This window comes from Cyprinus carpio, chromosome A12, assembly GCF_018340385.1.
Source record: "Cyprinus carpio isolate SPL01 chromosome A12, ASM1834038v1, whole genome shotgun sequence".
Classification (NCBI taxonomy): domain Eukaryota; kingdom Metazoa; phylum Chordata; class Actinopteri; order Cypriniformes; family Cyprinidae; genus Cyprinus; species Cyprinus carpio.
The window spans coordinates 10,876,911-10,904,586 of record NC_056583.1 but is presented as its reverse complement, the minus strand read 5'-3'; the positions used below and the strand labels follow the sequence as shown (position 1 = coordinate 10,904,586).

Below are 27,676 nucleotides of genomic sequence, written 5' to 3'. Positions count from 1 at the left end.
TCTTTTGTAGTCAGCCTGTAGTTTAGAGTCGACTACGAACATTCCCAGACATTGCTAATACATCAACAAACGCATCGATTCACAAACACACTACTGTTAAGTAACCGATGACATCGTCAGATTTAGCAACGAACGCCCAAACACGATTGCTAGACGTACGAAATATAGGTTGAACGGTTTATTGTCCTATACTAGGTAGCGAACGCGTTTCAATGGCAGGGGACGAAAGTGTCTTTCTGAGAGCGAAGGATCGGAAGTATAAGGGGCTGACAGAAGGTACGGTTAGCTGAGGCTAGCTAATGTCGATTTACTTTATAATGCTGCGAAGCTTTGAATTATGACAGTATGTTTTGGTTCAAGGTCGTTTATGTATTTTGGAACACTGCTTGAAATCGAAGTTTACAGTCCTCTCTAAACTCGTTTGATGTTGACCGGTGTACCGAATTCCAACAAGTCTCTGAAAAGCACAGACTGTCGACTTTAAAGCAAAGTTTTAGGCTACTGTAGCTATGTCAGGATTGGAATAACAAACCACTTTGCATTGAGCTGTAGATAGTTGCAGTGGAGTTTAGATAGAAACCTTGACGTGTCACATGACGTACACAAAACAAAGTTAACCTAATATTTTAGGGCAAATAGGTTAAAATGTGCTAAATCAGCCATTAAAAACCGGTTTTGTTTTAGGACCCAGATTTAATTTGAGTCCCAATTGGTCATTCAAGATCAAACATCAAAAGTTTATAGTGAACAAAAATCACCTTAAAACCAAAACCAGGAACAATATGCAATATGGCCAACAATATGCAGATATTTACATAAGAACGATTTTTATCATCATTGCTGCATTTATTTGAATAAAAAAAAAAATGTAATATTGTGAAATATTATTATGATGGAAAATAAGGTTTTTCTATTTTACATTAAAATCTAATTTATTCCTGTGATGCAAAGCTGAATTTTCAGCATCATTACTCCAGTCTTCAGTGTCACATGATCCTTCAGAAATCATTCTAATATGCTGATTTATTTTCAGCGCTGGAAACTGTTGTGCCGCTTAATATTTTTTGGAACCTGTAATACTTTTCAAAATTCTTTGATGAATAAAAAGTTAAAAAGAAGATTGATTTAAAATATAAATCTTTTATTACAATATACACTACAGTTCAAATGTTTGGGGTCAGTAAATTTTTATTCTTTTTTTTTTATTAAGAAATTATAACTTTTATTCAGCAAGGACGTGTTCAATTGTTAAGAAGTGATAGCAAAGATTTATATTGTTAGAAAAGTTTTATGTTTTGAATAAATGCGGTTCTTTTTAACTTTTTATTCTTCAAAGAATCATGAAAAAAAGTATAGCAGTTTCCAAAAAAATATTTGGCAGCACAACTGTTGCCAACATTGATAATTCTAATAATAAATCACCATACTAGAATGATTTCCTAAGGATCATGTGTCACGCTACTGCTGTTAGGGAGACAAAGGCACAACAACGATAACAAACTTTTAATGGTAATCCACATGAAGAAGAAAGTCTAACACACAGGGTAGCATCAACAATACTGGACAGAAAACAGTGAACAAACCACAACTTAAGTAGGCTGGCAAATGAAGATAATTAACTAGACACACCTGAACCAAATGACATAATGAACAGGAGACAGAGCACATGGGGAAAGAAAACACAACAAACAGTATAGGAGTGACAATATGACACTTTATACTGGAGTAATGGCTAATAGAAATTCAGCTTTGCATCACAGAAATAAATTATATTTTAAAGGATATTAAAACAGGAACCATTATTTTATATTGTAATAACATTTTGCAAGATAACTATTTTTTTCTCTGTATTTGTGATCAAATAAATGCAGCCTTGATGAGCATAAGAGACTTCTTTATAAAACATTACAAGTCGTACTGATCCCAAACATATGAGCGGTAGTGTAAATCATAGTGAAAAGGATCGTCATAATGTTTTTGATGAAAAATAAATAAATAAATACACATTCATAGATAAATTGTTCACGATAACATCAATTAGATGCATTTAGAAAATAGATTTATCATTTAAAATTTGTGCAGACTATAACCTTTGATTTGGTGTTTTTCAGTGTCTAAGTGTTTTGAAGTGATTTGTGTCCCTGTGTGGTTCCTCTGCTTGACTGTTTATGTAAATCCAGTCTGAAATCTTCATCTCAGACCAATTTCTTGCTTATTCTTTGCTTTAAGCTGGCAGTGTTGACATCTGCAAAATTTTTTCCCTTTTGTTTTCGTGTGAGAAAAACCTACACTACAGCAGTGACTGTTAGAGGATGCTGTGAGTTGAGTTGATATTTTAATGCTTTATCACAGGAGGCTTTTATCTTGACTTATGATTAGGTTAGCAGTATTTGAAAGCTCTGGGAATCATCTGAGATATCCCTCTGATTTATCTTTGCTAAAAGAGGCTTGTGCTTATCAGCTGTCATCAGAGCTTTGTCTGCTCCTCTCAATTCATGTTGTTTAAAGTTGCCTGAAAATAGTTTCCAGTCTCTGGGGACTGTACATGAAAGCGTTAGACAACAAACAAGATTCCAGGCAGCAGATGGTACATTTTAAATGCTTTTTGAATTGGTCAGATATCATGTGTTTTTATTTTGTTTATTTATTGTAAGCAGGTTTTGTGCTTTCCCAAAGAGATGCTCGAGGCATAGCAAACACTTCATCTTGTTAGAATGACAAAACGATTGGAATAACATGGTTGCTCCACAGGGACTGATGTTGAAACTTCATTGGCTGCATTACTAATTAAAATGCAGCTCATTTGGAAATATTTATTTATTTATTTATGACAATAGTATCCAAGAACTGATTCTTATTCAGAATTCCTTTAACAATTCTTCCACAATCCCGATTAAATATATATTGCTGAAATATGCTGACAGTTTCCTGCATTACTTAATTAATGTTGCTTTAACAGCGCTATCTAGAGTGCTGAACGGTGAGCATACACCGTGACCTAGGGCTGCACGATATATCATTTCAGCATCGATATCTCGATGTGCGCATGTATAGTATAGTGATTGTTAATCCATAAGGACCAGGTACCAGGGTTCGAAACGCAGGTGATTCTTGGATTAATTGCAAAGTTTAACCATCATACAATGAAGGTTCATCATTTGCATGTGTTTTAGGTCCTGTCGGTTTAAACATTCAAGCAATTTTAAACCATTTGAGTGTGAGATGGTGCAAAATAGAGCTCAATTATGAACATGCGCTGTTTTCTGTGCTCACACACAGAGCCACGCAGATGCACATGAACATCGAATTCCGTTAATTTCGTCTGAAATGTGTGCTGAAATGGCACAAAATTATGTCAAAATGCATGTCTTTGCAAGTATCCTTGTACACACAGTTGCTTATGGCTTAGGTGAAGCTAAATTGAGAAAGAAAACGAATATGTAATAGTATATTGGTTCACAGCAGTTTAATGATCCTGTTTCTTGAATTGTGTCATGAATTTTATTCACTTTCTGCACCTGAAGAGTGAATACTGTTAGACTTACCTGAATAATATAAAGTGCTGTTTATTTAAATGGTATCCTTGTTCTATTATATATATATATAAGCTTATAATATTAATATATATATAAGCTTATAATATTATGTTTGTTATTTTCTATGCTGATTTACTCACCTACAAAGTAAAGGGTAACATTGTATTTTTTTTTTTTTTTTTCAAATAGAGCTATTCAAGTCATCTGGTGATTTATATATTGCAGTAAAACAAAATATCGCAATTTCAGTTTTTTTCCCCAATATCTTGGATTCCTACTGCAACCAGTGTAGCCTGGCCACAGAATGAAAGACTCTTACAAGTCAGTTCTTTTTAGTAAATCTAAAACATACTGTGCAACCAGTGTAGTCTGATTCCCCAACAAATGAGCTGGGTCTTTTTTTTTTTTTTTTTTTTTTGTGAATCAAAAAACATACACCAAATTCAGTGTAGCCCGGTCACCGAATGATTGAATTCAGTGAAAGTGTTCTTACAGTGAATCAAAAACATACACAGAAAAAAAGTGTAGTCTGGCCATACTGCAGCATACTGCACAATCTGTGTAGTCTAATTCCCTAACAAATGACTTTTATGAGCCAGGTCTTTTTAGTGAATCACACAATTTATAATGAATTGTGAGACAAAAATCTTAGAGTTTGTTGACTAGTTGTTCATATGACAATGTGTAGCTAAGGATAAAACAGAATCATAAAATTCTTTTCCATTCTAGGCTGCACTGTCAGGATCAGGAACAGAAAGAAATTCTCTATTTTTTCTCTAGTATTTGAGGCTTGCTGCTCTGTCAAAAACCTCTTCACACACTCAGTGTAAGTGAAAGCAAAGCAAAGACAAGACTTGTGTGATGTTCCCAGCAGGGGTATCTACTTCATTTATATTTTGACCAAGTTTTAATGCTGGAAGTTTCTCAAAGATTCATGGGTAAAAGCTGTTTCTGAGCTGTATTTGTGCTGTGTAAACCCTGAGGTGTGAAAATCGACTTTTTTCCTGCCGTTTTTGTTTCCTTATAACACAAGAACTGCTGTGAAGGTGTTATATACAGCTGAAGTTTCTATACGACAGGCGAGACGAACGTTTCCACATGTTCCAGGTGTTAGAGCTGTGCCCTTAACTGACTCTCACTTGAGATAAAGATTTTTATAAATACTTTAAACAGTTTGATTGTTAGCATCTTATGTAATGTTTAATTATGTAAAACATTGTATGCATTATCCACAAACACAGCATTAAAAATTTAGATATTTAAAGTAGAGGGTTTGTCAGCTTCAGGTTATTTTCTCCTGTTCTTTCCAGATGAACAGAAAGAGTGGAGTGGGCCCTTTTACTTCATCCAGGCTGCGGACCCCCAGCTTGGCCTGATGAAGGCATGGAGGATTGGTGACTGTGATTCAGGAGGGGATGAGTGGACTGAGGAGGTTCAGCTCACAAAACAGGCAGTTCAGGCAATCAACAAACTACAGCCCAGACCTCGCTTCCTGGTCCTGTGTGGAGACCTGGTCCATGCTATGCCTGGTAAGCCACCTGTTCCACTGAAATGGTGCTGATGGAATGCTAAAGGATTGCTTTCTCCAGAAATGTTAGACCTCTATATACCTAAAAAGGTTCCAAAAGGATTTATAGCAATTTAGTAGAAGGAACATTTTGAGTAGCCCAAAGAATAGTTTCTAAAAGAAGAACTATTCTTAGTGTGAATAATATTTTAATAATCTGAAGAACCTTATTCGTCTATATATTATATTTTTTATATATATATATATATATTACATAAATAAAAACTATAGAAAATAATACAAAAATACAAATTTCAGCCACTCTCACGTGAATGCATGACAGTTAGCGGAAGCTAGAAATTACGGTTTATAAAGTTTTGAATAAGGATTTTTTTTTTTACAGAAATGCATCAGTTCACTTCAGAAAGTCTTTATTAACCCCCGGAGCCTTGTGGAGTACTTTTTATGATGTATGGATGTCATTTTTTGGGCTTCAAAATCTTAAACCCCATTCACTGCCATTATAAATCTTGGAAGAGCAAGGATATTAAAATTTTTCATCTAATTGATTACATGATGTTTTGATTAATTATTCTAATTAATCGCAAAATAAATTTGACTGTGAAAATACCCATAAAAGGTTATTTAAAGATATTTTTGTTAAATGAGAAAGTATAAAGTAGACATAAATTGTAGCTTTAGAAATATTTTATTTGATTCAACAACAACAACAAAAAATATTACACATAAACATTTAGGCTACAACGGCCTATTATAAACTATGGAATATAAAAGAAGATCATTTGAGAAACATCTTAGTATTGTTTGTTCATACAATGAAAGTCAATGGTAACCAAAACAGCTTTGTACCAACAGTCTTCAAATTATTTTATTTTATGTTCCACAAAAGAAAGATTTGAAAGGACATGAGAGTGAGTAAATGGTGACAAAATAAAAAATTTTCGGGTGAACTATCCCTTTAATGTTTTTATTATTATTATTATTATTATTATTATTAATTAAATGATACTCTAAATAAGAAACTAAATCTGCCAGCAGGTGGCGGTAAATGTCTTTGGTCGATTCGTTCAAACGGCTGATTCATTTAGTAATGAAGTAAACGGCTCTCTTTATGAATGGGTCTTTGAATCATTGGTTCACATGATTTGTACAAAATGTGGATTCATTCAAAAACTAAACACTGCTGTGTTGCTCGTAGACGTGCAACAATTCTGTTGTGGCTTTAAAGGTAATATATTCTTAGCGAAATTGAGCAAAAACATAATATTCTGTTTAAAATAATAATAATAATAACACAATATCAACTTCTTACTGAACTGTTGTATAAAATCGCATTTAAACTTGTGATATTTGGGTCAAAAACAGCACTCTTGTAATAGCCTACTGCTTTCCCTGCTCGTGTGATATCGGTATTGTATGATATAAATATGTGACAAAAAAAGAAAGGGGCATTTTTTGCACCAATATCTTGATTTTTAGGGTATGACTGCATTTATGGAGTTGTTGCCCTGTATCATATTTGTCAACAGTCAACTGTATGAAATGTAAGATGATGTACAGGTCTGGGGGCGGGGCCAGTGCGTTAACTGCATTAAAATATTTTAATCACATTATTTTTTTGTAACTAATTAAGTTAAAGGGATCGTTCACCCAAAAATTTAAATTAGTCCATAAATTACTCACCCTCAAGTCATCCTAGGTGTATGACTTTGTTCTTTCATTCGAATACAGTCAGAGTTATATTAAAAATAGAGGAACCTTAAAATAACTCTCTAATGACCTAATAGGCTAATTTGTCGATATGAATTAGGAAAAGGATACAAAAATTATCAGAAAGGTTTAAGTTTTCTGCCTCCACAGTCAGAAATATAGTTAGAAAACGGAAGGCCACAGAAACAGTCCTTGTGAAGGAAAGATGGGGTAGGCTGAGAAAAATATCTGAAAGTCAAAGACGAAGAGTGGTAAGAATGGTCACAGACAAACCACAGACCACCCCCAAAGAGCTCCAAGAACATATTGTTGCTAATATTGTCATTGTACATCTTTCCACAGTCCAGTGCACTTTGCACAAGTAACAGCCCAATGGAAGGGTGATGCGTATTTCTGCATACTGCCAGCAAGCAGAGTCATTTGACGTATGCAAAGGCTCATCTGGACAAGCCAAATAATGTGTTGTGTAACAATAAAACTAAGATAGAGTTATTTGGTCACAACCATAGATGCTTTGAATGCAGGGCAGAAAAAGAGCACCCCATTTCAGGAGAAGAACCTGTTCCCTACTGTAAATTTTGCTATGTGGCAACAGGTAATGGTAACCTTGTCAGAGTTGAGGGTCCCATGGATTACACCCAGTATCACCAGATTATTAAGAACAATGTTGAAAAATCAGCCAAGAGTTTGAAGTTACACCAGGGTTGGTTGTTTCAGCAGGACATTGACCCAAAGCATTGTTCCAAATCTACCAAAAAATTCATGCACAGACACAGATACTGTATAGTGTTCTTGAATGGCCATCCCAGTTCCCAGAATATAAATATAACTGAAAATATATGGATTGATTTGATGCGGGCTGTCCATGCTTCGGGTGCCGTCAAACCTGCCTGAACTGGAGAAATTTTGCAAGGAAGAATGGTCCAAAATACCTGTAGTGAGAATTCAGGGACTTATCAGTAGTTATAAGAAGCATCTACTGGCTGTCATTTCAGCAAAATGTGGCTGTACTAAATATTGATGCCATTATTCTGTTGGGGTGGCCAAATTTTTTGCTTTTGTTATGTTTCATATTACATAGTTTCTGTTGATTCAATTTTTTTTATTTCAGAACTGAAATGTTACTGTTTCCATAAGGTATAAAATATATCCAAATGAAGTTGCTGCTTATATAGTCCAGCAGAATATACAATGAAATTATGATAATTATCAGGGGTGCCCAAACTTTTGCATAAAACTGTATATGTAGCTTGGCACCAATATAAAGTGTGAATCAGTTGAGATTTTGCTATATGGTGTATATTGCTACACATTATATCCGTACAGTCTTAAAGTGACATCACTATAATATACCTGCTGCTGTCTGTTGTGTTAGTTTGAATCAAACAACAAAAGAAAACAAAACAATAATTCACTGCTCTTGATGTAATCTTTAGTAGTTGTAATAAAGATCAATATGATTCATACAGTGAAAACTATGCAGTGTTTCATTTTTACATTTGATTATTCAATTTCTATAGTATTTTGTACCTGAATAGTACTACTGTCAGATAGATCTGCATGAGCCGATTACCTGCAATCTCAGCACTTATCTAACTGCCTCAGCTCAAACTGCAAAGCACACAGGAAAATAAAAAATAACCTCTGAAGGCTAGGCGGTAGTTATCCTGCAAACATGAATGTGCTGACTGGAAGTCACCTGTGAAAGTGACGAGAGTGTTTGTAAATTAGGTTTCAAGTTTCTAGTCTCTGAGGCAATGTTTCTTGCGCTTGAATGTCTCGCACTTGAGTGCCAGTATCAAAGTGACAGTACATTTAAAGCTGTCATAAATGTTTCTCACCGCATGAATTTAAATCACCCAAATGTTGACAGTAACTGTTTTTTCAATGGCTGACTTATCAGATTATCCCCTTTTAGGATCCGAGGGAACTCTGAAGTGTCTTATTTGCTTGATTTAATATGAGCCCAGGCTTGTGGCTTCCCTGCTGGATGTAATTTATAGGTCAGGTTATCATAAGCTGCCTGTAAAGGCACAGCTATGGAACTTTATGAGGTTTGGAGACCTTTAAACGGCCTGGTGTCAACACCCATTAGTGTCAGGCTAGAAGAGCAGGCAATGGATGCCATATGCATTACACGCCATGTCCGTCATGCAGTGTGTTTCCTCTCTCTGCCCCGCACTGGCTTCACCAGACCTGCGCCACTTCCTCCTCACCACTTCTTCATTAGGCATTAGGGCTTTGATAGCAGAAGTCAGTGAAAGAGAACAGCTTACTCAACGTTTTATTTGCCTTTGCTCATCTTTGATCTTCAATCACGATAAAAAAATCAAAAAAAAAAAATCACAGAAATATAAAAACATACCTACAGAAAAATAAAAACACACCAGCAGACAAATAAAAGAAAAACAGGGGTGTGACTCTGATCTGACAGTCTTGGGTGATGGTTGATTATATCTAGACAAGGCTGCAAAACACATGTTTTGACAAAGCTTCTATAGCAATTTTCATTGTTGACTCAAAGAATGAATTTTTCATTTTTCATTCAAAAGTAATGGTTTTGTTAAAGTCATTTCAGATACAGAATGAAATGTGTACAGTCATTTTAATGTGGAATTGTCATTTAAAGTTTATTGCCAGTTTATTGCCAAAAAAATAAAATAAGGTGAAGTTGTTGTGAGATAAACAAGGAAATAATAAATACACATTTTTAATTGCAATTTGTGAGGAACAAGTCACATTGTAAGATATATAGGAAAGTATTATTTTTTTGAAACAGGTGGCTTTCATTTTTTTTTAATTAGCGCCTTACCCTTTACCTTAACATCTCCTAATTATCATATCAATTGTTTATTGTTAAACATCAAATCAGATACATGTACAAAGTTATATTTAATTATAATATAAATAATATAAATTTAATGACAATTTATATGTAAGCCAGTTTTTGCCTCAGAGTAAACAAAAAAGTAAAGAGTTACCATAAAAAATAAAAAAACTCGTATTTTAAGATGCAATTACAAGACACATAAAATCACAACTTTGAGTTATAAGTCACACTATGAGATATTAAGTCACAATCATGACTGTAAAAGCTTTTCTGTACCTTAAAATGTGCACAAAAATCATTCTATTATTCATTTATTATTGAAGTTATACTTAAAATAATTACTAATTCAGCAGATGCACTGCCGAAAAGATGTTCTTGCCTACCCTGATGTTAACAGCAGGTGCTGTTTTGTAACCATTTGTAAACATTGCATAACCTACGGTTTGTGTCTTTTTAAGTTATACACATGGCTGGGTGATATATACAAAAGTACAAATTATGAGGGTGTGCAAAAGAGAAATAAATGATTATTGGATGATATACATCTGAGCGACCAGGGGCTGGATTCACCAAACATTCTTAAGAAATTTCTTCTTAACTGCCGTTTTCTTCTTATTTTTGAACTTTAGAAAAAAAGTTAAGAATATTTTGTATTCCCAAAAATTCATCTTAAGAATGTTCTTAACTTTTTTCTTAAGATTTTTCTTAAGATAAAACTTAAGAAGAATTCAAATTCTTGAAAAGAATCTTCTTAAAAATCATTGTAAATAACTTCTTCAATTTAGGACAGCCCCAGACTTGTCTTAAATCCCAAACAGTAAGAATTATTTAATGAATTTATTTGGTTATTTCAAAGTAATTGTAACATTTAAGCATTAAGTTTGGCAGTTTTCAGCGCATATGAATGCGCAGGACGCATTTGCTGTAGAAGCCCGGACACACATAGCGAAGTATTCACTCAGATGAGAGCGCAAAAACAGCACAAAAATGAATGAAACATATTGCTGCAGCTTGAGACAGGCTATTTTAAATGTAACTGTTCAAAAACACGCAGCATTAAAAACGTGAAGCTGAGCGCCAGTCAAAGTCGCGACGAAAATAGTGTGCTTGCTTACAATTATTAGGATAATCTGCAGCACAAAAAGACAAAGTGACAAAGCCCCTGGCAGAGTCCTCATTAAGTGTATGGATAGTTTGGGTGTAACCTCTCTGTATTGACCCCAAGGCTATGCTAGGCTTTTTCTGACTGCAGCAGTGAGAAGAGGCTGTTGTTTGGATGGCAGGGATCTGTAATGATTTTTTTGGCTTTAGTCTTGCTCTTCCTGGTGTGGTTATCCTGCAGGTCGGGTAGTACCCCCTGTGATTCATTCAGACCATCACACCTTGACCAGGTTCTGTGTGGTGCAGCTCAAACAATAGACAGTAATACTACTTGACAGGAGGCTATAGTACACCTGTATCTTGGGGGACATCCCGAGCATTGCTGTGCCTTTGTGATCGACCTTTTCTTTCGACCCACATAGACTCGAAGAAATCATCCCTGAATTCTGTAGTTTCAACTGCTGGAAGCTTGCTGTATATTTTTGATTGAGGATCTTACAGAGCTTACATATTTCTAGATGGTGGAATATGTCAATTTGATATTTGTCATCCTTAAAGGGAATTTTCACCCCAAAATGAAAATTCGGTCACAATTTACTTGGTCATTAAAAAGCCATATGGCCCACTCCACACGGGAAAATTAAATGGTGACCGGATGACTAAATGGAAAATAAAAGTAATCCAAACAACTTTTGTGCTATATTCAAAGTCTTCTCAAACCATATGTTAGCTTTGTGTAAGCAACAGATTGTTAAATTAAATTGTTATTTAAGAAATTTTCTCTGCAATTCTGAATTCTGAATGAGGTCGGTAAGATTCTATGTATTTGAAAGAAACATTTTATTTAATCAAAAATACAGTAAAGGAAGTAATATGGTGTACACTATGTATGTCTCATAACCATTTGTGACACTCTTTGAATATGTGCACATTTAAATCACACTAATATAATGAAATTTTTCAATTAATTGTTAGTTTTATCTACTTTATGGCCCTGGTCACCATTTACTTACATTATATGGAAAAGAGCAGCAAAAACATCCTGCCTAATATCTCTTTTTGTGGTTTATGGAAGAAAAATCCAACTGTTTTGGTAACGAGGGTTAGTGAAAGAATTTTAATTCTTAGGTGAAGTATCCCTTTTTATGACCGCTGTATTGGCTATCTCAGAGTTTAGAACAACCCTGTCAGTCAATATTTCCTTCATTAAACACTTGCTGTGACTCTTTAAACCTCATTGGCGACCAAATCTGATTTTATTTCAGCCAATCTTCCTCCTGTGTTCTGATTGCCATAATGAACAGTCAGCGGCAGCATGTTGGACAAGCAAAGATCCGCTCGGTAATTGAAGGGCTGCTCCTTGATACCAGCACAGAAGCTTGTGAGCTTTCCGGTTCAAGGACTTCTCCTGACTGGCAGCAGGAGAGATCATCGAGGGAGGTGATTAGATTTGGAGAGCACTGAACCTGATGCTTTCCTTATGGGGACTATAAAAACGTTTGCCTGCTGCCTGTAGCCTTGTGTGTGCTGTGGTAGGGGACAACTCAGAAGGTGAGGCGGAGGTTTTCATATCCTTCTGTTTCCCCTTCCACATACGTTAGGTTTTTAATTGCTGTTGAAAGCGGATAAAAGTGAAGTTCTCTGAGGAGCAGCTGCACATCAGTGGGCTGACTGGGGGAAATCAGCTCTGGAAGAGCCCTCTCTTCTCTGTATGTTTAGCTGATAGAGATCTCTATTGGGAGAGGTTTTAATAGATTTCTGTGGGATTTGGCACAGCTTGGAGAAATGGGGGACCTGTTGAAATTGAATGTTACATAACTCAGAGAGAAAGTCAAAGTGAGGCTCAGATTCAGATATTGGGCATTGATAATGGCATTGATCACAAAGTAAGAGTAGTAATTGGCCTATTCACAACAAGACCACTTACTTTTTTCAAAGGAAAGGGTTGCCAGGATTTCACAACAAAACCTGCCCAATTGCTACTCAAAACTAGCCCAAATTATCTGCATTTCAAAGGGGTCTCCTGGTAAAAATTGTGTTCTGGGGCTAAAATACACATTATTGGGTCGCTTCAACGCGCGGACATGAAAAACAACCCGTGGCAACAGTGATAAAGTAACCCAATTCCACAGGAAACCAGCGGACTTGGCAACACTGTGATGGATAGTAGTATCTAAGACGGTCACGAGCGATGTTGTTGCGCGACCACAACAGCTTAAAGTTGTCTAATTCGGCACGGTCTCCCTGCTGCACTAATAGTAGTATGGCTTTCCTCTGTGTATACATATCCTTACAAGTACAATTTTAGCTGTATTATTTATGTCCCCTTCAAAAAATGCTCTTGAGAAATTTTATGTTTATTGTCCCCCCTAGTCTCAGCCTCAGACGTCACGCCCACGGGCCGTTGGCTGAACGTCTGATTCATATGGGACACAAAAGTGGAAACACTTCAGGAGTGTCGAAGTCGTCATCGGATTGGTTGAATTCTACAGGATTTCCGCGAGACGTGTGTGTCGCGTTCTTTAATGTTCCACCTGAAAACAAAGATGACGTGGTGTCAAACCCCCTCACGAAAGAAGAAAGCTGCCGTTTTTACAACTGTGATGACAAGCGCTTATCAGGATCAGCTAAACGCTGGATCTTCAAAAGTGTGTGAAATATTTAAAGTTTGCCGCATAGAATCTTTAAAATATGTCAGAGAGTTTTACACACCGGTCTGTTATTGTGGCGACATTTCCACACCTCGAAACGTGACGATGAATGAAACGAACTGTGATTGGTTGTTTGAGATGTCAGTCAAGTGGCCTCATGGGCGGGCCTTAGCCAATGAAAGCTGCCAAGAATTCCAGACCTTCAGTCTGAAGGCCTGGCTACGCGAGACTAGTACCCCCCAACTGTTAGACGAAAGTTATGCCCCTGTGACAGGAAGTACCATTTGAAAAAGAAAACATTTACATCTAGCATACCAATTCTTTATGTCAGACTCTCTAGTGTTCTGTCTTTGTATGTGTGTGAGAGAAAATAGAACACAACATACCGTGAATATATATTTGGTCTGAACTACTAAGGCTATTTTAGTCTCTGTCTAAAGCCCGAGACACACTGCATGATTTTCGGCTGTTCCCAACAAAAGATTGGCATTGTGAAACAATCATGGCTATTTCTGTGATCATGGCTCCTAATCGGTGGTCATATATCGTACAGTGAGAGAGGTTCAAAGATGGCTGTTGTCACAGTCTTGCGACCAAAGATAGACTACGATAATTTTCTGGCAGTGTCAGAAATTCAGCATGATCATCGCACAGTGTGTTCGCAGTTACCACCCATGTTTACTGACCAAACAGTAAAAATGCGACATGAAATCAATGCGATATGGTGCTAAAACATAAAACTGCTTACCTCAAGCTCTTATTTCTTCCACTTGCGCCGCTCCCATTTTTTTTCAGCACACATAAAAACTACAACTGTCAAAATGTGATTCATTATGCTCTTTTTGTTTACCACTAGCGCATGCTAATAACGTTTTATTCTTTTATAGAAACGTTCTCTGCTCTAACTTTAACATCGTACTTAGCCTATGAATCAATAGGTGTCTCCATCGTACAGTCTACATGCATGTCATACCCAAGTTTATTAGATCCATGTCGCACAGTGTGACCAGCAATGATCTTACAGGATTGCTAAAATCGTGCTGTGTGTAGAAGGCTTCAGGGGTTCTCAACCCTAATCAAACACACCTGAACAAGCTAATTAAGGTCTTCAGGATCAATAGGAATCTATAGGCAGCTGAGTTTGATCAAAGTTGGAGCTAAACTCTGCAGAAAAGTGGACTTTGAGGGACAGAGTTGAGAAGACTGCTCTAACTCTAACTTGTAATTTACTTGCCAGCGGCTATCGACAGGCATTCTTTAGCATCCTGATGCGCAATTTGGTCACATATGTGAGTGATTTGCTTGCATTGTAGAGGGTTGCTTGATAATAATTTACAAAAAAAAAAAAAATGGATAAAAATTTTTTGTACACATTTTAGTAAGGTGTTGGAAAGGCAGTTAATTGTCTCCATAGATTAGAATCATAGTCTGTTGGTTTAGTTTTCTTTGTCTAGCATTCACAACACCACAGCCACTAATGCCAACTCTAATTTCAGCTCTGCTTCTCATTGAGTTTCAAATTCACAGCAGGCAATTAGCAAGATGCCCTACTTGTCATATTAGAGGTAACCTAAGGCTGTTATTAACGAGCTTCAAAACTCATCGCTTGACAGTCTGCCTTTACTTTAGAGAAATGCGGTTAGAATGGATGCTTTCCTATCTTCTGTATGAAACAGAAACTTTATTCTGAATCCTCCACATATTGCCTACTTCAGTATTCTTTTGAAGATGGAAAGAGCCATTGAAGATAGTATTTATATACTATGTCTGGTGCTGCATCTTATTTTCCACTGAAAGCCGACTGTTCCTGCTGTGTTCATTGCTGCTGTGCTTAATATTGCTCCGGAGGATTTAACTGTAGTTTTTTCATGTGTAAAGTCTTTTTTGCTCCTGTTATGCACAAATCATCCATGCATGTTATTCCAGAGAAGAAAATATAAATATATGTTTGGGATAATGAGTGATCAATGAAATTCAAATGAAAATATAAATATTATAAATGATTTTGCTCCACCTAAAACCAAGTTCCAGGTATCCTAAATATCCTGTTGTAAGAAATGGAGCTCATTAAGGAATTAAGTTGGGTTGCAGATGTTATTTTATTGACATACTAAGACATACAGTACTTACTTAAATGAGGCTTTTCAACCAAGAAAAATCTCTCTTCATTTTTCAGGATGTCCATTCAGAGAAGAACAGGTTAAGGACCTCAAAGAAGCACTTAGAGGAAGTGACCCCGACATTCCTCTAGTGTTCGTCAGTGGCAACCACGATCTTGGCAACACACCCACTCCAGAGAGCGTGGAGCAGTTCTGCCGTGACTGGGGCGATGATTACTTTAGTTTTTGGGTGGGTGGGGTTTTGTGTTTGGTGTTGAACTCTCAGTTCTTCTTCGACTCATCAGGCTGTCCTGAGTTAATGGAGGCCCATGAGGTCTGGCTGGAGAGCCAGCTGCAAAGAGCCATCCAGACCCCCTCCTGCCACGTGCTTGTCTTCCAGCATATTCCACTCTTCCTCCATAAACCTGACGAAGAGGATGACTACTTCAACCTGCAGAAGGGAATCAGAGAGCGCTTGATCCAGAGATTCAAACAAGCAGGTGAGAAGAAAGCACTTGAGCTTCACACCTCAAACAAGACAAGCTGCAAGTGTTCATATATCATGTCATAAAGTATCAAAGAATAATCTCTGTCTTTAGGGATGCCATATACTCAGAATTTTGTTTAGCGTTTTCCCAAAAATATGCTAAATAGAAATCAATTTATTTTTTTATAAATTTTCATAAGAACAACAAAAATTATATCGATTTGCATTTTTTTTCACATTGCTTTCACGAGGCATAAATAAACGGTTTTAGTTCTCAGTTATATACTAAGAAATATAAATCTGCTTTTCAGTAAGTGACTTATTGTTTGTTTCTGACTTATTCGCCAAATGGTTTGATAAAAAAAAAAAGCACCAACTGATTTATTTGTTTGTGATTGGACAGAAAGGGTAATATATCAGTAGTATATATATTAACTAGTCTATATAATGGATCAGTGTACAGTAGGCCTACAAACAAAATAATTCATTCAGTTAATTAAAAAAAAAATACAATACAGTGAAGAGTGTGACCTTTTCATATTCAACAAAACAACTCTCTCTCTCTCTCTCTCTCTCTCTCTCTCTCTCTCTATATATATATATATATATATATATATATATATATATATATATATATATATACACACACACACACATACAGTTGTGGTTTTCACATAAAAGACGTTTACATATAATCCACAAGAGAAAATACTGAACCCTTTCCAACAATGTCTGTATGATTTTGAGATCCATCTTTTCACACTGAAGACAACTGAGGGACTCATACATAACAATTACAATAGTTTCAAATGGTCACTGATGCTCCAGAAGGAAACACGATGCATTAAGAGCCAGGGGTATGAACTTTTGAACAGAAAGAAGATGTGTACATTTTTATTATTTTGCCTAAATATCATATAGTGTCATTTAGTACTTACCCTGATCTTCAAATTCAGAAAGTTTTTACCTTCAGGCATTTAATGAATTTTTTTCCATATGATCCCTCTTATTTTGGTAAAATAATTAACATTTTGCAGATGCTGCAAAGTGTATGTAAAATTTTGACCACAACTCTATGTGTGTGTGTGTGTGTGTGTGTGTGTGTGTGTGTGTGTGTATATAGATATCAGAGTTACAAAAGAATGGAGAACTACTTGATTTTTTTTTTTTTCACTAAATAATAATCAGGGTGTATAAGACCTTGGAATAATCGATGCAAGAATGTTGCAGTAAATGGCACATTTATGGTCACATGGTGGAATAATGCTGTTGCATTGCCTGTGACTATTTAATTATGCTGTGAGTGCCTTGGAGTGCTTTTACCGGATATATAATTAAAGCTTTATGGACAAGAAATATGCAAGTTTTCCATACACAAGATTCTATTATAAGTGTAGACTCTATAAGAGGCATGTTGTGCATAGGTTAATTATTGATTATAGAACTCAGAGAAGGCTGAATCAGAGCGGATGTTGCTTTATTTAACAGCTGTGTGGACATACACTGTGTATGTTGCTCAATACTCTATTCTATATGTTAATATCTAATGAGCATTTTTGGAGGTTTCAGTCTTTTTGCTTAAAAAAAGATTTCAACTATTAACAGGTGACTCAGTATTTTAGCCTGAATGGACTGAATCCATGGCAGCTTTCATTGGCCAAGGCCCGCCCATAAGGCCGTTTGACCGACATGTCAAACAAACAAACACAGTTAGTTTCGTTCATCGTCACGTTTTGGGGCATGGAAATGTCGCCACAATAACAGACCGATGTGTAAAACAATCCAACATGTTTTAAAGATTCTATGCCACGAACTTGAGTTTTTTCACATTCTTTTAAGAATCCAGTGTTTAGTTGGTCATGATAAGCACTTGTCCTCACAGTTCTAAACACGACAGCTTTCTTCTTTCGTGAAGGGGTTTGGCGGCACGACATCTTTGTTTCCAGGCGGAACGTTAAAGAACGCAATACACACATCTGCCGGAAATCCTGTAGAATTCAACCAATCTGATGATGACTTGAAATGTTTCCACGTTTGTGTGCCATATGCATCAGACGTTTAGCCAACGGTCAGTGGGCGTGACGTCTGAGGCTGAGACTATCATGTGGCTACAAGGATTGAGAAACTGCAATGTTATTGTTACAGCTATCAAATGATATGCATCTCTGTACATGTCAGATTAATTCATTCTCTCCATTTATTTTCAGTTATACAAAGTAGTTCTGACACCAGAAACCATTAAATGAGTTGCTGTCCTGTGTATGTTGGAAAAGTAACAAGTAAATCCAATGGGTTGACGATTATGTTAGCCATAAGGGAAAAAATACAGATCATTCTTTATTCCAAAGGTTAATGTTCAAAAGAAATTATATATATTGATCTTTGTATGGTCAGAGATGCATCATGGTGCACTGATACTGAAAATCGTTTTTTAAAAATAAAAACAGGCAAAACAGAAAGATTAAACCTCTCTAGGCATGAAAAAGTGACATCTTTAATATTAGATTCAAACTTTAATCTCTCATTTTGTATATGCTGTGTGATCATGAAAATCGAGTAGTGTGTAATGTAAATGAGTGGGGTGCTGTAGTGGGCGACAGAGAGGGGCTTGATCGGAGCACTGTCACATCTACTTTTACCATTTCCACTTTCTAATTTCTCAATGATCAAAACACGAAGGATGCAAAAATGAGGAATTTTCTTGAAAAAAATAAAACAATCCTCTTGGAGATCAGAGATCACTGTCAGAGGAAAACACAGCCACTGCCCACAAACTCATTTTCCCGGGCTCCTTGAGCTCGTAGATTTAATATCCTGCTGCAAATTATATTTGTGTGATTTAAACTGCATTTTCTAAAAGGCAGCGAGGCTGTGAAACATCTGCCTTTGGGGAAAACATGCTGATCACTCCAGATGTCTGTTAGCTTTTTGAGGTTTGTACAGTGGGTTGCATTTGCAATGAATGCATATAATATACAGTTCCTGATATCACAAGCTGTTTACAGACCTATATTCATCTGCAGCACTGACATAACAGTAAAATACTGTACATTTCTCTGTCTGTCAGGTCCTCTGTGTTTTGTGATGAGCTTTGTGTTAATCATAAAAATTACTGTAGCAACTGGTCTTGTTTTTTGTAGATCCTGCAGCATGAGTGTAGAGTCTGAATGAAAAGCCCCACAATATCCCCAAGAATTGTCCCTTCGCTAAGTCCTTCCTTAAAAACATTAATGACCAAACCTACATTAGAAATTTTTTACTATCTGGCTTTTTTATTTTCTAATGTAATTATGTGAGCAATCTGTTTGTTTGGGTAGTTTTAAACAGTTTTATGAAAAATATCTACTACAATAGAATGGCAAGGTATCTATAGATAATATACTCATAATTTTTTTTCTTTTCCATCATTCATGCTGAAGATTGAACTGTTTGTCGCCCTAATTACTGGATAAGCATGTACCTACATATGCTCTTTTTTTCAGTTGAAGTGTTTGCCTTGATTTTGATTTGCAGTTTTGTCAAGTTTCTTCGTAATTTTACAAAATAACCTGCATTGCGATATCACCTCATTCTTTTAAGTATGATATCCTATCATCAGACATTATGAGCATGCTTTATTTATATCAGGCTGTTCCTCAAAATCTCCAATGCAATCCCATTTGACGTTCTGTAAAACTTGTCTGAGTTAGCAACAGTTACCAAGGTGGGCAGAGCTTAGTGAGTCTTTCACAAGGTTCTGCGCATCCTCAGCTTCTTGCATGTTCGGTTTTAAATAGTTTTTTGACTAATCTAGTTATGTTTACAGCTACCAATAAGAGAACTTATATCCATTTTTTTCTCACTGTATTAATACTTTGCACATATTTTCTCCCTAAATCAGATATATTTGGGTATGATTGTAGGGTGTTTTGAACACCTGAATACTAGGGATGCATTTTTTTTTCACTCCTATGCACAGAAGAAACCCATGAGACATTTTGTTGTTTTACTTTCAAGTCTATCCTAATTGCATCTTTTATAAGAGCCATGGTTAAACGAAGTTTAAATGTTTGTGTGCTTTGTAAAAACCCTTGATTGCATCTTATTGGTAAATGTACTCTTGACAACAGCACTAAACACACAAGTAGAAAGAGAGCTTGTGCTGTCTTAAAAGGCAACTTGTGTTTTTGAGCCCCCATTGCATTGTTTTATAATGCAAAAACATTTCTCACACTGCCAGTGGTGCTATCTTGTAGTGTGTTAATTAGCAGTGATAAGCCAAGTGTTTCCTCTGCTATTTTCAGCTGTCTTAATGCTCTCATTCAGCACATGCCAGTAGAAATGAGAGCGGGATTTGGTTAATCAACAGAATGCTTGTCATCTGCTGAGAATTGTAGGTAAGCTGGCAAGCGTGTTGTTTTAGGCAGACATTGAAGAATAGTGTGTTCTGTGGAGGTTACAGTGTGATGGAGTGCCCATTGTTATCAGATATCCTTAAGGAGAGGCTTGGCTGTGCTTTTGTGTATCTCAAGGTCTTGCATCATTGTAAGGAATGTTTCAGGGGCTTAAAAAGATAACTAGCAACTGAACATTTAGCAAAAATGGACTGAAAAGGGTCGGTCCAAAGCCTTGGATTGCATTTGTGGTTTCTTCGAGTATTATGTCTTTGATTGGTAATTTGGGTCAAAGGAATAGTTCCCCCCAAAATTAAAATCCGTTATTAATGCATTAATGCGTTTTAACTTTGCGCGTAGGAAAAGCACACAAGCGAGTCATTTTGAAACATCAAGACAAATAAAATCATAACACAAAACACGATACTTTCTTCTCTGAGATTAATATATCCATTCTGAGACAGTCAGGATTATACAGCCTAGAAAGTGCGCAAATAGTGCTCCCTCTATAATCACTAAAAGCTTTCATTCACTTCAGTTCATCACGATCTCACAAAGTCCCGTTAATCATTGAAGCTGTCTGCATTGCACAATGATTCTCTTATTATTTAGATTGTATCTAGACGTTGGTATCCTAAGAGGATTCGCAAGCTTACAGAACTTAGCACTTGACAAAATCTATGTAATTTGAGCGGTGAGTGAAAATTTGACACTCTCCAGAGCACAAATACACACTGGAGCAATTGCCAAATATGTTTCGCCAATATCAGATTCCCCCTGATTCCACGGGGCCCTAAGCGGCCACTTACCCGGATTCATGTTTTATCTAGAAACAACGATCTGTTTATTACAAACACTCAGCTTTTTGCTTCACACTACATTAATTGATGGACTGGAGTCATGTGGATTACTTGTAGATTATAAGCTGTTTAATGTCTCATTCTGACGGCACCCATTCACTGCAGAGGATTCATTGGTGAGCAAGTGATGTAATGCTAAATTTCTCCAAATCTGATGAAGAAACAAACTAATCTAAATCTTGGAAGGCCTAAAGGAGAGCGAATGTTCAACTGTGTTTTTGTTTTTGGGTGAACTGTTCCTTTAAGGTAAACTGCAGATTACTTAATTTACTTCGTTTTTCATCAAACTTTGTACTGATTAAAAACTCAATAATAAATAACAGTAAACTGATAATTTTTCATGTTATATCATGGCTGATAAATGGCCATTATTAAAGTTCTTTTATTTTGTATAAATACATTTAAAATATAACACTAAAAACTAAAATCAATCATTTTAAATGCGCCAGTGAACAGTCAAAACATTATAATATAAAGTAGAGTATGAAAACTGTATATTTATTTTGACATATACAAAGGTTACTTTTAACAGTGTTGTTAAAATTTGTAGTGTTTTTAAAGAATACATAAGCGGCAAAAGTAATCTAAATGTAAAAATTGTGTTCCTGTGGCTCAGTGGTAGAGCATTGCATTAGCAGCGCAAAAGGTTGTGGGTTAGATTCCCAGGGAACACATGTTAGATAAAAAAATGTTAGCCTGAATGCACTGTCAGTAGCTTTGGATAAAAGCATCTGCTAAATGCATAAATGTAAAAACTGAGAAAATAAACATGATGATCATGTTTTTAAAGATAAGAAACAGCTCTGTTGTGTATAGGAATCAGCTTGATTGAAATTGCCAAGCACTATGCCAGTTGCCTTTCATGCATATTTGGATGAAATCATAATTACACAAAACTCCATCCCCAATTTAGAGGATCTACACAGTGATAAATGGTTGCGATACATGACCGGCATAAGCAATGTTCTCCTTGCACAAAATCATTTTGTACTTCCTTATGTCTTGCAAATTATTTCTGGCAGAGTTTGTGCATAATGTATCCCAGTGGCCTAATGACAGCACACACAAACAGGCAGAAACACACACACAATCCTCAAACTAAACCGTTAATGCAGTCTGAGTAGTTTGAATAGATGAGACGAGATGAGGATTTACATATCATCCAAATCTGGTAGATCTGTAAGTTCTGTGGCTGGGAATAGAGACTCTGGTAGCACTTTAGAGTGTCTCCAGAGAACTGAACACAGAACGGCATCATACTTCCTTATTGGACTAGATCTCTGGCTTATTTTATGTGAATGTTTATTTTTAGTATGTACTATTCTCTCACATTCTCAGCAAATTTCACCTCTCTCAGCTAAAAGGCATGTTGATCCCTAGATACCACTCTTCTTGCAGTAATGAGCCCATTAATTAACAGGCAGATAAAAGGGATTTTGTCAAATATTTCTACAAGATGTGAAATAAAAAGCAATTTATGGAAATAAGTCGCTGCAAGCAGTGGACAAATTTCAGGAGAAATTTACTGTGGAAGCAGTACAGAAGGGTGCTGCCATAGTACTGCTCTTGGCATTAGTGTAGCATCCCAAAATTCCCAGCAATTTGACATTCTTTGGTCATCTTTGGATGGATGTCTTCTTATAAACACGCAGAAACGTCTGACTTTACAACAAATCTCCACCATCACAGCTCTGTTTGTTGTTAAGAGATCACAGCTTATTAATCAGCCTGATTACAGAACTGGTGGGAGTATGGACACACTGATATGTTAACAGCCAAAAAAATCACAACCGAGAAAAGAAGCGACTGCAAGCATGCTGAGACACTGTCGCAAAAATGCATTAATTTTTATGGCATGCAAAGCAAAACAATGTCCAAACAGAGAGACACAGACTAATGTGATTACATGAACAGAAGAAAAAACGGTTTATTTTGAGATGATAATGGAAAAAGACCTTCTATTGTAGCGTTAAAAGCATAAATATCTTTTTCTTTTTTTGAGGGGATGGGGATTTGATAAACTGTCTTGTATAAAATGAAAGTACCAGTTAAGGTCAAATGCCTGTAAGCCCTCTTTAAAATATTGTTTTTGGGCTATTCCACCTATCTCGACCTATACCTTGAGGTGGGTTTTGGTCTTCTTGACTTTATCCAGCAATAAACAGCATGCATCAGATTTTGACATAATCTGTTAAACTGATATTTAATTAATTCACGGTTTCCAAATGTTAAGCGCCTACTTTTGCAGAACGTTCATAGAAAATAACACAAACAAATCGTTTTTTAATAGTTTCAGGGCTGTTTTGTGCAGATTTGTGGAAAGTGCCCCCTATTTTGTAGCAGGTTTCAGGCTGATGTGTAGTTACAGCTGATGTGTGCAGTCATTAACAGTATTGCATGCCTAATTATTCTGTCCGCTAGTGCAGTAGAGATGATGTCCTTAGAATAAATGACTTGTTTAAAAAGTGCCTTGATTTCTCTTCCCCCTCCTCATTTTCACATCTGAATTCTCCAGATAATTGGACACACTTTTTTCCCGTCATGTTTCTGTTGCTTGTTTCCATCGAGTGTGTTAGAGGTTAAGATATGTGAAAGATGCTTGAAATGTGCATAATCTTCCGATTTCAGTTATTGACAAGCAAATAACTCATTTTAATGTTTTAATTGTTTTTTCAATTTTTGGAAAGATTTCTGCTTTATGTGCTGCATTGTCTAAGTCTTCAAGTGTCAAGGTATTTGTAATTGTGTTCGTTTGTGTGGTTTCATTAGCAGTGTCCAACAGAGCATGAAAGCTATCATGTGCATGTGGAACAAGAACAACTCGTGAAATTTAGATGAGCTCTGATAACAAGCAGCAATATGTAATTATACCTCTTAACATTGTGTTCTGTCATAATCATTTTCTCCTTTCTTCCTCTTTTTCTTTTGTGTATTTTGCCTTCATCCCTCTGGTTTTTGGTACCTTTGCACTGTCTGAATGAAAAATTCATGTGAATTTCCTGTTTCCAAATGCATCTATTACCTCAGTATGGGGGTACCACCTTTTCAGAATCCTCTTCAGAAAAGAAACCTCGGCTGAACTGTAGAAGAGCCATCTTCAGCCTCACGTCCCTCACAAAAAAAGAAAGCTCACTTGTGTGTCTCACTCTGGGTGACTTGTTTGATGAACTATAGTGATTCTGCATTCGGTCCATTGCTTTAAACTCATGAATGGCATACCCTCGGCCACTGCTGCAGAGGAGAGATGAGAAGCTTCACAATGGTTATGCAGACTGATGGGCAAACTGAATCCGAAGCGGCCTCCCTCATGCCCAGGTGGTTTTGCAGTTGATTCTACCAGCGTGGAGACATAGTCAATCAGACAGGAAATGCAGATGATTCAGTGACAGTGTTGAGCTCATAGCCTCATAATATTAGTTTGATTATAGTCTTGTGCATAATGTGGTCCACAATGCAGCTCATGCTGGTCAAGAACTGACTACTTAGAATGGAACAGACTATCTTACTAACATCCATGCTATACTGTTTAAAAGTATGGAGTCGGTAAGATTTGCTATTGTTTTTGTAAGAAGTCTCTTAAGCTTACCAAGTCTGCATTTATTTGATTAATAATACAGTAAAAACAGTAAAAAAAATTATGCTACTTAATATTTTTCTTGATGCAATGATAAAACTTTTTCCAGGATTCTTTGATGAATAGAAAGTTTAAAAGGAACATTTTTTTTTTTTTTTATTTTTTTTTATAAGGAATTCCTTTGTGACATTATAAATGTCTTTACTGTCACTTTTGATCAATTTAATGCATCCTTGCTGAATAAAGTATTAATTTCTTTAAATCATAATGGTCCTAAGCTTGACAGAAATGTAACCTATGTTGGTTTTGTTTTTAAGTGCCATTTAAAGGTGGATTATCTAAAATAGACTGTCACAATAAATTATGTGTGGAATAAATTCCCATATGCCCCTGACTTAAGTTAAACTGGGTCTCCCAACACCAGAAATGATCCTCAGGTGTCTCTGACTGCACTGGAGAACCAGACCTTAGACAATTCAGTTAAGAATTACAGCTACCCAATGTGTGCTACCCATGCTACCCATGCCTATGAGTCTCATTCTGAGTCAGACGACACTTGGGACTAAGATCTCTAGTGTTCCACCAATAATAACCAGACAGACTCCAGATGATGCCTTTGAATATGCTTTAATTACAATCACAGAGAATCCCTCCAGCAAAAAGGATACAACAGTTTTTATAGAATAGGTGCATGACAAAGGCAACTTGCTTACTCATTGCATAATTTTTCTCTAATATGATAGGATTTCCTTAAATGTTCAGTTTAGCAACAGATGTACAGCCGTCTTTTCCATATGCATCAATTATTGCAACACACTAACTAAAGTGTTAGAACATTTTGTTATGTTAGGCCTGCAAGGAAGAGAAATTATAGTTCTGATTTGTTTTATGATTAATTTTGAATTCCCTTTACATTTGACACAAAAAAATTCATTTCTACCCATCCAAACGTAGCAAGTACACAGACAAACTCAGAAAATAAAGTGAAAATGGATATGTAGTTCACTCAAGTACCTCAAATAAAACTTTGAATTTCTTTCAATGATTTTGTTACTAACCTTTCAAAAGTTGGCAAATCCAGTGATTATTTCATCCTAAAAAAATAAAGTATCAACCTGGCAAGTACACCTTAGTTTCTAGGTTGATTTAGATTTATTCACTTTTATCTAAAGATCGAACAGGTACCCTCTGGTTTTGTAAGCATAATGCATCAGATGCATTAATATGTATCTGGTCATCAAATGGACTGTGTGCATCTGTAGACATGAAACTGAGACTGATGTGATCATAAATTGACTATTTTGTGTGATTTCACTGGAGAAACATTTTATTTTTAACTAGACTTCTACTATATGTCTCTCGTTTCAGGGGTGAAAGCTGTGTTCTCCGGGCACTACCACAGAAATGCAGGGGGCTGCTATGATGGGCTGGATATGGTGGTGAGCTCTGCTGTTGGTTGTCAGCTGGGAGATGACGCTCATGGTGTGCGAGTGGTAGTAGTTACTAAAGATGACATCATCCATCGCTACCATAGTCTGGACCAATTAACCCAAAGAGGAATGGACGAAGACCTGAAGAAATTGTTGGTTTGAGTCCACCTCCAGGTCACTAATCATGTGATTGTATCTTCATCTTCAGCATTCATTCTAGAAACTGAGCCGTTGATAGTACATTTAGAGCTTTCAGGTGTGTAAAAAAAGAGCCTTACATTCTGAATACATTAGCAAGCATTAAAAATTCGAACTAGTGACTCTTTTGATCTTTGATACTCACCTCATCTGTTTCCATACTTTAATCATGCAAATGTGTCTGAGAATTCCTTAAACACTGGAGTTAAATCACCTCATCATACTAATGGAGTGAGGAGATGCTAGGGTACAATGGTAGTTTAATAGTGCTGAACATTTTGGATGACAGTTTGATGAGTTGACTCCTTGCTTCTCTCTGCTCATTACTCTGTTCCGTCTCTGAGAGGAGGAAAGAGGCAATCTCCATGGTAACTATTGAAAGACGTGGCTGTGGTGACCGGGACATCGAGTCACTTGTTCTGTGGGTGGATCACCAAAAACATAATTGCTGACCTCACCTCACACTTAGAAGCGCCTGAAAACAGCGGGGTGTGACTGAACGACTTTGGCGGCAAGCATGCAGCAAGAAAGACATCTTAAAATGACCAAGCTCTTGTCTGAATCCAATGTGTGACCTCGTAGCTTCCTCACCAGTTATACATGCTAAAATTAAACTGGATATCTTCCAGTTATCTTTGTCTTTCCATGTAATATTTAAATGTAATGTCTAATGCTATGATCATACAGAGGGGTTCAAAAGTTTTCATTTGTATGTCCAGTGGAGGTGACTTCTTCCTCTGGTTGTGCTGGTAGCAGTGCAAAGGGTAAAGGAGCAGAAATCTGTTTCAACAGCATTTAACATGAAGCTCTATAGGATGCTGATCACCTCGAGCATCAAAGGTTCCTAAAATCTGGAACACAGACGTGGCCCTGGATTTAGGTGCGGAAGGTCCTGGAACATGCAGATGAATTGGAGGTTTGCACGCTGGAGCGTAACCTTATTGCAAATGTCTGTATGTCTTGTGCCTCTCTGGTCTAGAGACTCAGAAGTTGGTCGATCCTCTTTGTCTCTCTAGGATGGAGACTCAAGACATGCTGCATCTGTTGTTGTCTCGCAACATCAAAAGATCATCGAAAGAATCAGTCTCCAGGTGGGTGAAGGGCAGAAACTGCATTTTGACCAATGAGAAGTCCTGTCATTCCCGGGCTTGGTACCAGATGTCCAGATCCAATAAAATGTAGCAAACCTTTGTCCGCTGTTTTGGGGCCCCACCATAAACTGTGCCCTGGAATGTGCTGTTTACTATCAATTATGTAATTACCATTCAGTTTGAATGAAACGTTCAACTGAAAACTGAA

The 27,676-nt window shown here is 36.5% G+C and overlaps 1 protein-coding gene across 1 annotated transcript; it reads left to right on the top strand.

Moving 5' to 3' along the window:
* The first annotated feature begins 72 nt into the window (after window positions 1-72).
* Window positions 73-27,676, top strand: LOC109053259 (calcineurin-like phosphoesterase domain containing 1). The gene is made up of 4 exons (XM_042767492.1): window positions 73-276; window positions 4,847-5,065; window positions 15,533-15,955; window positions 26,118-27,676. The coding sequence occupies exons 1-4, from the start codon at window positions 213-215 to the stop codon at window positions 26,339-26,341; spliced, it is 930 nt and encodes a 309-aa protein (XP_042623426.1). The 5' UTR covers window positions 73-212; the 3' UTR covers window positions 26,342-27,676.